The sequence below is a fragment of the Falco punctatus genome (genome assembly GCF_963210335.1).
Source record: "Falco punctatus genome assembly, chromosome: 9".
Lineage (NCBI taxonomy): Eukaryota > Metazoa > Chordata > Aves > Falconiformes > Falconidae > Falco > Falco punctatus.
In genome coordinates this window covers 16,134,889-16,147,787 of record NC_137589.1, presented here as the reverse complement: position 1 = coordinate 16,147,787, position 12,899 = coordinate 16,134,889, and the positions used below count along the sequence as shown (strand labels likewise).

General features: G+C 38.6%; 1 protein-coding gene across 1 annotated transcript in view; it reads right to left on the bottom strand.

The window, feature by feature from the left end:
* The window catches only part of CABCOCO1 (ciliary associated calcium binding coiled-coil 1), a 207,172-nt gene extending 194,538 nt beyond the window's left edge, over window positions 1-12,634 (bottom strand). The window contains exons 1-2 of the mRNA XM_080402738.1: window positions 1,729-12,634; window positions 1,143-1,236 (exon numbers count right to left, since the gene is read on the bottom strand). Coding sequence (XP_080258864.1) covers window positions 1,143-1,193 — 51 coding nt within the window. The 5' untranslated portion in view covers window positions 1,194-1,236; window positions 1,729-12,634. The remainder of the gene's footprint in view (window positions 1-1,142; window positions 1,237-1,728) is intronic.
* Between the last annotated feature and the right edge of the window lie 265 nt (window positions 12,635-12,899).

Genomic DNA, 12,899 nt, shown 5'->3' with positions numbered 1-12,899 from the left:
TATAGTATCACTCTGATTTACACTAATGACGAATCTGGCCCACTGCTACACTGGATAAAACTATTACTGACTGTTGAAAACACAGAAGGAAAAACATCCTAGCAGAAGACACAATGTGCTATACAAATTCAAAGCATCCAGGGCCAGAATGAACCCAAAACAGCCATCAGATGGCAAAAATGTCCTGTCACTGCTGATCTGATCAAATTGAAAGCCTCCTCTAATCATTACTGATTTCTGAGTCAGCGAGTTCCCTTAATGCCTGTCACTAATCACACAGATTTACAACTCAGTACAATATTTGTGAACCAAGGGAAAACCCTCTGAGATTTAAAGATTATTACAGATTATTATTCCAAATCTGAAAAAAAAAAAAGAAAGAAAAATAAAACCCAAACACCCAACCCTATAAAGACAATGGTAAGCAATGGCAGGATTTTTACTTGTGACTTTATCACAAGATAAGAAGCATCTAATCTAAGGGAGGAAAACAATTACTTAGAGCTAGCTACGTGTATGGCAACATGTCCGCTACCTTTCTGTTAAATATCAAAGCTCTTGCAGTCCTTCCTCACTATCCCTGTAAGTTGGAAATCAGCTTTGCCATTTATAACACATAGCATTTCACTGAGGCACCCAGTTGGGAGCTATTTTTAGATTACAGAGGAGAGATTTGTTGGTTAATAACCTTGCAGCATTCCTGCATTATGTTGGTGGAAGAGTCACTGACAAACAGTTCAAATACTGCTTTTCTGCCATACCCTTGTTCTTTGTTGAATTCACCACTTTCAACCAATAACTTCTAAACAGTTGAAAGTTCAGAAGTCTGTAAAAGTAAGATGCCTGTATGCAATGTCTTGGATAAAATTCAGTCAAAGATCACAAGGTTAGGAACTGATGAAGCAAAACTTTCAACTGTAGGAAAAGACAGTACCTAATTAGACCTACAGATTTGAGCTGTTATGTGTGTATATATATTTAAAATTATTCTGTTGTCTGCTGGTGCGCATTTTTATCTTGCTTCATCACATTTTTTTAGGAATAAATTTCTTATTATAATCAATGGACATTTTGCTTTAATAACATATACGAGGCATTGGCCCACATTACACTGAAGAACACAGAAGAACCACTCACGTAACTGAACTCCTGTGGATAGTTTGGGAGGAGAGGGCCCACAGCTTCTGGAACATAAATTTACTTTGCTTTCTTCATTAACGTCTCCATGCTGCTGACCTGGAGAACAGAACAGATAATTATTAGGTGTTTTCAACACCATTTCCCTTTGAAATTAGCTTGCCATATCAGAAGCAGAAAACAAGCACTGCAAAACAGGTACAGTCCCCATATCATCCCACTGAAGCAGAGTGAGTACTACAGATTCAGCACATTTCTAATACTGGTTATATTGTTCATCCAATTTAGCTTTCACACTGTGTAGATATCTCATGCCTCTTTCATTAGCTGAAGCAATTAAAGTACAGTCAGACATAAGATTTATATTTTCATATTCCCTCTTTGTGCGATTCATTTTGAGATAATTAAAATAATTTTTCAGTGAAGCTGTCACAGTATAATGAAAAATGTTATGGGAATATAAACAAGACTTGTAAACATTTTATGAGACTTTTTTTTTAAAGGGGAGGGATCCAAAACAGCTTTAAAAGATCAAAAAGGATTCCCAAGGTGAAGAAAGAACTATAACAGGATTTTTAAAAGTCAGCTTACAATTACTTGAAATTAATTACTTTCCCAGAAAAGAAATATTTCAGAAAAACATCAGCTGATTAAAATAATTTTGCTTTTTTCCTCTCTTACTTTCTCTGTACGGTTATTACTGTACCTGTCTAGATAAAAACAGAACAGACAATGTGAAACAGTACACATCATTTCCTGTATTAGCTGCTTTAATCTGCTGTGATTGAGAATGTATTTCTGGACACAGTCCAGACAGGCTTCTGGCAATCAGAACAGTAAAGAGACCTGATGTACCTTGTTAATTCTCTTAAGGCTAAATCCCACAGTCCTTGCTTAGGCAAAACTCTCATTGAGAGTTTTATTTAGGTTAGATTCTGACCTATTAACCTTAACATCTTGAATTCATGGTTCTTTCATACATGCTTTTCCCTCTTCAAATAAAGTATCAGGTTTACTTAATATACCGGTACAAAAAGATATTACTTGGTACATCTAAAGTCATGTGTCATCATGCCATTGGGGAACAGCACTGGAGAAAACCTTTCTGTGAGTTATGGTGTAGTTAAACTGATGTGAACATACTGAAACAGAAGATGAGCATTAGATCATTCACATCCCCATTTTGCAAGCTGATATGTATAGGAAAACCACTGAATGTGCATATAGCACCAATTACATGACTAACTGCAGGACTGAAGGAGCTCTCTCCAGCACAAACTTGTTTTGAGTTTTGCCCCACTTTGTTTACTGCCTGTTCATCTGGAGACTGATCTACATTTTAGTAGTTTTCCTTAAGTCATCCTTCTGTTATTCAGCAGTGTGGAATTTTTTAGCTCTCTGTGAGTATTCACAAGCCAATGTGAGTACCTTAGGGGGACATTCATTTGAAGAATATACCTCAACAAAGGTCTCTCTTGTTCCTTCAAATATTGGTTTTGGAACTCCTCCCCAGGTAGTGAGCAGAGATCTTGCCCTGTCAGTCCAATTTCTCAATGTGCCTAATACTTTTATTTACCTTTTTCATTAAAAATGGGGGAAAAAACTATCCAAAGCAATTCTACAGCAAACACTAAGTGTTTCTGCTCTTCTGGTGTCATTAACATAAAATCCATCATTCAAAGCTTATTTTCTTGTGAGTACTTTCTGTCCCTTGACATTTGTGAAGTTCCTCCCAGTATCTCTGTCTGCAAGTTCTTACACGACCTGAATCACTACAATTTCCATATTCCTTGTCCTTTATGGCTAGCATTAGCCACCTCTGTTTATTTGCTGGACTTTTTGCCACTGTCCTGCTTCAATCTGCACTATCTACTTTGTTAAGCTGCAGGCCTTAAAAGCTTTCTACAGGATAATGCAACAGATAGATATTGAAATGCCACCATTTGCCTGCAACAGAGGCTGAATTTATTCCAAGGTTCACCATGTCCCTTCTCTCTATCTTCTTTGCTTTTATAGTTCCACTTATGTGCCTTTACGTCTATTACGGCAGAGAAATACAATTTCTGCTTGGAAATGCCTCCCATCAAAGACACAATGCAGATAAAGTTATCTGCACTAGCTTTGAGCTAGATGGTCCAATGAGCAACAGTATTAGTGACCCAATAACAGAAATTTCTACACATTAACAGCAAATCCGTCATACCCTACAGATGTACTCTGAACAGTCACTTTTCATAACAGACATTCCTGGGCCCCAAGCCCTCCTCCTTCCTTACAGGTGACACTGGAACAGTTCAGGAGATGACTAGTGAGATAAGTTAATGCTTCACTTCAGAGCAGAAAGTTCTCTAAAATCAGTTATTCTTAATTGTATGAAATTTCTGTTACTTTCTTCATCATCTGTAACCAATACAAATTCACCTGTTGAATTGCTTACCTGGAAGTAGCTACCAAAAGCACTCTGATAACTATTCTAACACAAGGTTTGAAGCATTGTAATTCTCTTCTTAAAAAACATTTTAAATCATCTACTGCTTTTCGTTTTTAATACTAATAAATAAGCTAACTGTGCAAGCAAGGGTGTAAAGTTAAAATGTGAAGGAAAAAACCCACGCTTTCTATGACTAACAATTTTGCAGTAGGCAAGCACTTAAAAGGAACTAGACCACCCTGTTCACAGCACTGTCCTATTTGAAGTCCTTCTGATGTTGAAACTAATTATGCATCTAGCCAGGCAGGCTAGTATCAGGGCTGCAGAAACAGCTTGGGAAAAAAAAACCCACAATAATTTAGGGTTTAAAGGATTAGATTCACACCCTAATGAGAAGCCACAAATAATCATGAACTCTCACTTTGGTTTATGAGCATTCATTGTTCTGTTGGATAAGATATGGGCTATCTTTAGATAATAGTTCATATAGAAAATGTCCTGTATAGTAAATAATACAAAAAGTTTCATTTTCTTAAGTGTAGGAGTAAAGTGCCAAGATTGGGATTACTGTATGCACTAGCCAAAAGCTTGGCCCTCCTTTCCAAACCATCAAATGTTTTAAACTAAGAAACTAAGCTGAAGGTGGAAGCACTCGGAACGTAAATTAGTAGAGACACACCTTCCCCTGGAAAGAGTGTTTTGGTCAGCATACTTCCCATCTGTTCCCTAAACAGTGAAAAACTGTATCATTTAAAGGACATTTCTACTGGTACAATCATGTTCAGAGCTGGTATTTGCCAGCAGGAAAAATGCAATTTGAAAAATAAAGGCCATTAAGGGAATAAGAATCTCTGTTTCTTCTCAGAAAAGAGTAAGAGTGAAAAAAAATAGAGAAAACTTATGACAAGCAACTTTATCTCCTGTTTTTTCACTATTCACCCAGCAAGAGCACTCTAACCTTATGTGTAGGTTCTCATTCATACAGAGCTTCACTTTGAATCTCTCCCTTTCACACAAACATCCCTGTTGCTCACATAGTTAGTTACAGGTCTTGCGTTCAAATGAAGAACAAAGTTGTGCAGAGTACCTACAGTCTCCTAGTGCCCACAGGTGAAATATTCTTCTTGTAACTGCTTGGAAGCCACGCATTATGAGTTAGGGTGTTATCCACTCTACCCCATACTCACCCTTTAATCATCCACCACTGCACTGACACATATGTCCTAAAACCTTCATTTCTGCCATTTCACCCCTTCTCATTTAGACCCCTTACAGAACGTCAATTCTGCTAGGCAGGCTAACCAAGGGCAAGCCCTCAGCAGAGCCACAGCACTGTAGCAAAAGAACCGGGGAACTAATAATGTAAGTGCTAGCAAGGACGTTGATTTACATACATGTCATCAGGATACAGCAGTAGAATTGGAACTGCAGAAGCAACACAAATATTAAATACAATTAAGAAACCAAACTTCTTTGTCAAGATAATGCACATTTTTTCTGTAAAAGGAAGTTCAAGTTGTCCTTTGAAATTTCCTTAATGTGGGAAAAAATTAAGAATGGAAACCCTCATTTTTTTTAAAATGCTTTCCTTATTTCTCCTAAAAAATGCAATCTTTTATTTTAGGGCACAACAACACTTAGCAATAAAAGATGTTCAAAATTTCCATTCTTACCAGCTTTCCCTTAAGCATCTGCTGTCCCAAGCAGTACTTCAGATGCATTATTTAACCTGGGAAAGCTAAAGCCACATTTGGATTTCCAAGCAAACATTAAATGTAATTTAAATTAAAATAATCCAGCACCAGTTCCCACTTTCCCTCTTCTGCCCATAGTTTAGACATGTGGGTATTTCATGTATTTCTTTTTCTCCTGAGCCTAACCTGACATTTTCTTCCAACACACATAATTTAAGTCCTAAAGAAGGCCAGAAGCAAAATTTCTGGTTGCTAGAACTCCACTGAATTCAAGGGGAATTTATCCCATGTGTATAGAGATCTGGGGGCATAGCAGCAGTAGCTTAAAAAGAAAGCAGAAAATTTGAAGCACTCTAGACACAAAAACCAGGTGTAGAAGTTTGCTTATATGGGTAAATTAATGAGCTTCTGTAAGTAATCCTGATTTACTCTTCAGGAGCTGTCACCTGCCATACAGAATACCCTTGCAGCCTTGCTCCATTTATAGTTACTAAGGAGCTAACCCTACTATAGTAGGATTTTAGCAAAAGATAATTGATTTTACAAAAAACCAAATATATTTATTTGAAAAAATAAAAACACAGTGTAATGAAAGATAAAAGCATAAGCCTCCTGCACAAAAGATTTACATGAACCTGACTACTGAGACATTTCCTTCATTTAAAATTAGCTGTTGCATGAGTAGCATAACTAATGAAATGGTTTTCTTGCAGATTTGTCCCCTACTGTCATGACCCAGTTCCTGCAGCAATATTTCCAGCTGTATCTTGCAAGAGACAGCTAGAAAGCAGAGTTATAACTAATCTGACAGCACACAAATGCTAATTGGATGATCAGGTACATTTTGACTGATTAGCTACAACCAAATGTTACATGTAATGTGAGTTCTCTCAGGGGCATCTTCATTTGTATAGTTCTGTTCTAGTCACTGGCCAGTTCTCCCAAATTTTGTATCCATTTTGGCACCTCTGTGAGTCCTACCTACTCCCCTTTCAGAGTTCACTGAAATTAACCCCTGGGCTCAAAATTAAATGGATGTGGGGCAGAACTGATACAAAGAGAACTACAGAAGTTTTTTCCCTGGGCACCAGACTTACAGATAAAATAAATAAAAAAACTATTTAGAAATACCTCAGAATCCCTGTCACTATAACAAAACACTTAATTTAAACAGCACAAAATTCCTTTCCTTAACCATACTTCTACACAATGAGAGACAGCAAACATGTAACTTAAAATAAGATGCTTATGCTATCATTGCCACTATGTAACAGGCTAGCCTTGTCACCTCAGGACTCAGCCAGTTCCAAGGTTTGAAGATCTTCCTAGGTTTAGAAATGAGGACTGCAGTGGGCTCAACTACCTTTCAGAGCAGAGGTGGTAGGGCATATGGAATATTTTTTTTAAAAAAAGGAAAAGCCTTGAAGAGATGAAGGATTGGAGACCAAATAACAATTGAAGGAGCTGTGAAGCAGCTAGGTCTTGTTAGTTTGTCAGAGCATGTTATAACAGTGAAGGCCAAAACCAGATTTCTTCATCAGCAAGGCATCCACATGGAGGGAAATGTATGAGGTCTAACTGACATTTCTCTGAGCAGACAGGATTTGGAAGTCTAGATTTCTTCCTTGCCACTGGCAAGGATTTAATAAAAGACTGTGGGTGAATCCACCTGAAGTGCAAGACAGTTTCCTTACTGCTTCCACCCTGGGAAACATGAGAGTCTCAGAATAATTGTTTAAAATACAGGTCATCAAGTAGTTCCCACGAAGGCAGTAGACACTTTTTGTTTTCTTTCCTGAAACCAAAGTGCTTTGTTTGTGGAAAGCTGTAATTGCTCCTAAGTCCTGAGCTACATGTTTTCCTAACACATTAGATTTTTTCAAAGTCAGATAACCACAGTTTGGAAGAAGGGAGGGGGTGGATTAGTTTTTGTCTTGGATTAAAGACCGTACAGTGGCACTTTTCTTCCAATTAGCTTAAGTCCCTATTTCGTCTGGCTAGGTAATGTGATCAGAACTCAAGGCTGCAGCTGCCAGCACAAAATAATACGGCAAAATAATTTAACATATTCAGATATTGAGTGATATCTTTGAAAACGGCAATGTAGGAGTTGTGCCACCCAGTGGAACAACTAAGAAGAAAATTCTGTATACAGAATGTTCTACAGTGCTCAAGCTCAGAGTACTTCCCATGGTATCATTCAGATCATGATTGTTAATTCAACACTGTTATTTATTGTTCTTCTGTAAACTCAGTGGGAGCTGCCAATACTTCTTTTCCAAAGTAGAGTAAATAAGATTTTAAGCAGTATACAGAAGGCTAGTTGATGGGACCTGTGCTGCTTTACCTTATTCTGTATCTTTCATGGGTGTATATAGATTTGATTTCTGAAAGATTCCCTTGTAATAAATTAAAATATTCTGCCTCAGCCATGTAACTTCTCTCTTGCTATTTGGCAGTATATTCATTTCTACAGAGTATTTTTACAAGAGTTTAATTGGGGCTGCCACTGACAAGCCAGTGAGTAAAGACTATAGCTCTGGTCTCAGCAAATAACTGTAATTTTATTATGCAAAGTACAAGCAGTCTCAGTCCCCACACTAGCCATCAAACTAGCACAGAACTGTCTGACCAGGAAACACTCATTAACAATGTCTAGCAAGATCAGCCTGGGGAAGTGCATTTCAAACAAAAGTTTGTAACCTTGGGAAAAGAACTTAAGTGAACAAGATGTACTTAATCTGTGTTTGTGGTAAAGCCTTTTCCTATCCTGCTATTTAGCATGACATCCTCTGCCCCGCTCATTTGAGAAAATGGTGAAAAAAAACCCAAACCAACAAAAAGCTTGAGAAAGGCATTATAAATCTCTTACAGTCATTTTCAGGTAAAAGCAAACTGTGACTCTCGATAAGCCTCCTTACTGTAAACTGAAGAACTGGGAGAATCTAAGCAAAGCTGCAGCATGGGAAAAATGCCTTCTGTCTTGCATGTGGTGTCAAATTGGGAGCAAGTCAATACCTTAGCAACTGCCAAATTTAACATTCAGAACCCTTCTGCTGTGGAGATGATAAATAGCTAGAATCCCTCTCTCCAACAGCTATCAAAGCCCAAACTCCAATATCTGCCGATGTGTGCTAATATGCTAATACTGTAATATATTTCCCAATGTACACATTTAGTATAAGGTAGAGCCTTATACATAAATATTAAATGCTTGTTGTAGTCAACGTCAATTTCTGATGTAACTCTCGAAGTTGTCTTAGTGGGGACCATCAGGATGGAACAGTTTTGCTTAAATAATGCTAGGTCTTTTGTGTTCTAAAAGGTGTCCAACTACAAAGGCACATTACCAGGCACAGAGCAACCTCAGGGCTTTTTTCAGAATCCTTGAGAAGCATGGTGAGTTATCTTATTCTTGGTACATTAAATGAGTTGCCATATTGCCCTTTCAGTTCCAAATCTCTTTTCAAAACCATTTTTTCTTGCATTGGTTATTCATCGTGTTCTCAGAATGCAGACATTGTCTTGATTCCCTTATCATTTAATAGTCATCACAAAACATAGGATAAAAAAGACCATGTTTATTAAGACAAAAGGCAGTGTGTGTTCCTTTTTGATATAAATCTAAATATTCACTGTTAAATATGAGACTACAATCTAGATTCAAAAACTGTAAGCTTTGCATTTTGGGGGCTTTCCCAAAGTACATTTAAGCTTTGCATGTATTTGTGTGCATGCATCCACCAATAAAGATGGAAAAATTACATCAAGAAAAACATTGAAACCCATGCAGATCTTTCTTGAATGAAACCATCAGCCTGATTTAATAAGCACATTTATAACAGCAGTAGCTTCCCCTCTCTCTGTGTAGATAAGGATCCTGTCATGAGGAGGGGCCCAGGTACAGAGATAAAGAGAAATCACCAGCTGCTCTTCTCAGCCTTTTCTTTGCCTGTGCAGGTCAAGTAGGAAATAGCAAAAGGGTCCATGGTGATAAATACACTGTCAGTGACCACTGTTTTATTCTTCAGCTTTCACCTGTATGATGATTTCAAGGATGCTGAAGCCTCATATAACAGGCAAATATACACATAGCTGTGATCACATAAGCACTAGTAAATTTTCAGATTGTGTCCATGATGAAAAAAAATCTGAAGATGGTTAAATTTCAGAAGTATGGCCATTTTTTATTTATTTTTACTTAGCAATTATGAGCTTAAACATGGGAGGTATATACTTTCAGGACAGAGGTTTCCTTAGCAGACTCCCTGGAAATACTGAGGACTGCAAATGCAAGTGAACCAAAACACAGAGAATTTGGTTTTGAACAATCCATATGTAATTTATGTAGACAATTTTTGCATTTATGGACAAGTTAGAATTATGTATTTGCAAATAGATACTTATGCCTTTCACTACTGAAAAAAAGTCAAACAGCATCTCTCATCTTTGTATACAGTATCTTGAATGTTTTGCATTTCTTTTGTTCAAAAAATTACCGGTCTTTCAAAGCTGCATGTTACCAGTATGTTCAAGTGTCTGTGCACTGGCTCTAATGAACCTTGGCAATATCACAGCCAACAGAAATGGATTTTTCTGTTTACATGGCGTTAGCCAAGTTAAGTTGTTGGGCTGACTCAGATGTTTTGTATTATTATCTTGTAGGAGAGTTATGGATCTCAATTCAAGGAGCTTGTATTCTAGAAAACTGCTAGCATAGATTCCAGGGTAAATTCACACATATGTGTAGATTCCCTGCTTGGAGAAAGAGCCAACAAGAAACAGTCAGGCACCAGTGACCATCTTAGAAAGACCATGCCAGAGACAGACGGACCATAGAATTTTCTCTGCGAACCTCGTCTTAAGTTGCTTCATTAGGAGTTATTTGGAGTGATACAACCAAATTTTGCTCTAATGTTTCATATTTGGGAGAGAGAGATATTGGGGTGACTACTCTAGAATCTTCGATTTCTATTAATCTAGCTCAAAATATCCTTGCACTGACTGAATTATTAAGGCAGTACTAAGGGCTTCTGACTAAGTGACTTGGAGCTCAGCAGTCAGTCTGGCTTTCTGTGATCTCCTAGTCTCTTTGTCCAGTATCTGCCACTCACACTCCTCTTTATCTCAGCCCTTGAGGAGTGAAGAGACAGTTGACTGAATTTAGCATGTTACAAGTGTGCTGATGCACTGGACCATGCTTATGTGAATCTGACATGGTGAGCTGGTGGAAGAGCGTAGCTGGTTTAGCAATCACAACAAAATAATCTTTCAAGCCAATCACACTGCTCCTTTAGGCTTCTGTTTCCAGAGGATCCCAACTAGAGGGTTTGCAACAAAACTAAAGCAAATGTGCATTGCCAGGAAGCAAAGCAGAACACCTCAGTGTGGGTCAGTACATCTACTACCTCACGACAGAGCTGAGGGTCTCACTGCTTGAAGGCACATACCCTTTTGTCTACCAAACAGCTACTTCAATTAGATATTCTGCCTTGTACTGTTATCCTGATTTTCTTATAGTCTCCAGCTGCATTTTCACATTTTCCTTGGAGCATATGGGAGAAGGAAAGGGCAGAATAACAACCGTTAAAAGCAAAGTTTGGAGTGAAACATTATGAAAAAATATTTATTTTTCAGATCTGCCAGGTAAGACAGCAGACTGTCACTCCTGTTAAAACCATATAGTATCCCATCACCAACCATCAGCATGGACAATTCAGGAAGTGCTCCTCCAACCACATAAATTGGGCTGGAATCATGTCCTGAGCTTACTTGACTACCTTTCTACATGAAACTAAGCATATCTTTTAGTCTGTTCAGGGAATAGGCTGAAATTCAAGCCTTAGATTTTTCATTTGTCTCCTGTTAACAGTGGATAAGCTAGAAGGAACACAGCCTTACAGATCTGAAATTCACCTGGCAATGCTGGCAGCTCAAGACTAAACATGCTTCTGCCTGAAAGCTGACTAGCTTTTATACTTCTTTACTCAGATTTGTATAAGGTAGGAAAAGATCTCTCTCCCAAGGCTCCTTATACACTGAAAAAATTAGTAAAGCAGCTGCCCTTTATCAAAGAAGGAGAAATAGCTCCTTTATTCCAGCCAAAGATTTACACATCATGGATTCTTCATTTTTTCATATTATATGGGATTCTTCTTTTTTCCATTATATAGAAGCTTAACTTACTCTGTACTTCAGTACTTTGAGGACTCTCTTGAAAAGACAGCTTGTATTTATTGTGAAATACTGATGTATAGAAATGGAGGGGTGGGGAGGAGCTGATCATAATCTAAAAGTAGGTATCATTTCACTGTGGAAAGACATGATTCCTCAACAAGAAGAGAACATCTCCTCTTCCTGTTTTAGTCCAGATATACTTCCTACCTACGTATGCTTCCCTGTTCTCTCAGCTCTCCAAGGTATATAGTGCCGCTTTAAGTAGGAGGCTGGACTAGATGACCTGCAGAATCCCTTCCACTCAACGTGTCTGTGATTCTGTCTCTTATTTCTATCATATTAATCCTTGCCCTCTCCATGTCACCCAAGCTTCTATGGCATATATTTAATTTATAAATTGTCCTAGAGTAATTTTTTTTTGTCTACTTGCAACACTTGTCAGCTGGCTGACATGTCCAGCTGTGCCGATATGCCATAAACCGGTTGCTCAGCAAGAGCAGAAGCAGCTATCTACACTAAGGTTCTGTTCACAAGAGAAAACCAGAAAACCACACACAGAAAAAAATTAAGATCTCTATGACAAAGCCAAAAAGAGGGATCTACTCTAATTCGTGAGGGGCCTTGTGCAGTCCACCTGCCCTTCCTAGCAAATGCCTAAGGCACAATATGACAACAGCCAGCCATTAAGACATCATGGGGTAACTAAGGTCAAGAGGCATCTACGGTCACATCTGTTGTCACGATAAGCTGTCTAACCAGAATCATCTCACTTAGATAAGTGTCTGTGCCATGAAAACTGATCTGACAGCAATCCCTGTTACTGTCAAGAACCTCACCATTAGACTGTGCAATAAAAAATGTATCTTACCAGTCACTGTCCTCCCTGCTCCAGAGGTGACCAGAGTAAATCAAGAGCTTGCTGTATCACAGATGAGCTGAGGGACTTTAATGAGAAATCTCGTCCTTATGGATTACAGTTCCCTTGCCACATCTTGTCAGCAATTCTTCAGAAAATTATTCTACCATTCCCAGTTGCAAGGAAACAGATGGCACATGAAAGAACCTCTCTGATGTGTAGTGTCTTGGTAAAACAAGACTAAATAAAGACCAGAGGTCAACACTAATATTGTCTTCTACCAAAATACTGCCTAACTGGGTGTATTGGGTTTGCATGGTGAAGTTTTGGAGCCGGGGGGGGGGGGGGGGGGGGGGGGGGGGGGGGCGGGGGGGAGGGCTTACAGGTGTGGCTTCTGTGACAAGCTGCTAGAACCTTTTCCTACATCCAATGGAGCCAATGCCAGCTGGCTCCAAGACAGACCCACTGCTGGGTGAGGCTGAGCTAATTAGCAACAGTGGTAACATACCTGAGATAATGTCTTTAAGAAAGGAGGGGAAAAAAAAACCCTGTGCAATTGCAGAGAGAGAGAGGAGTGACAACTCTGCAGCCCCCCAGGTTGGTG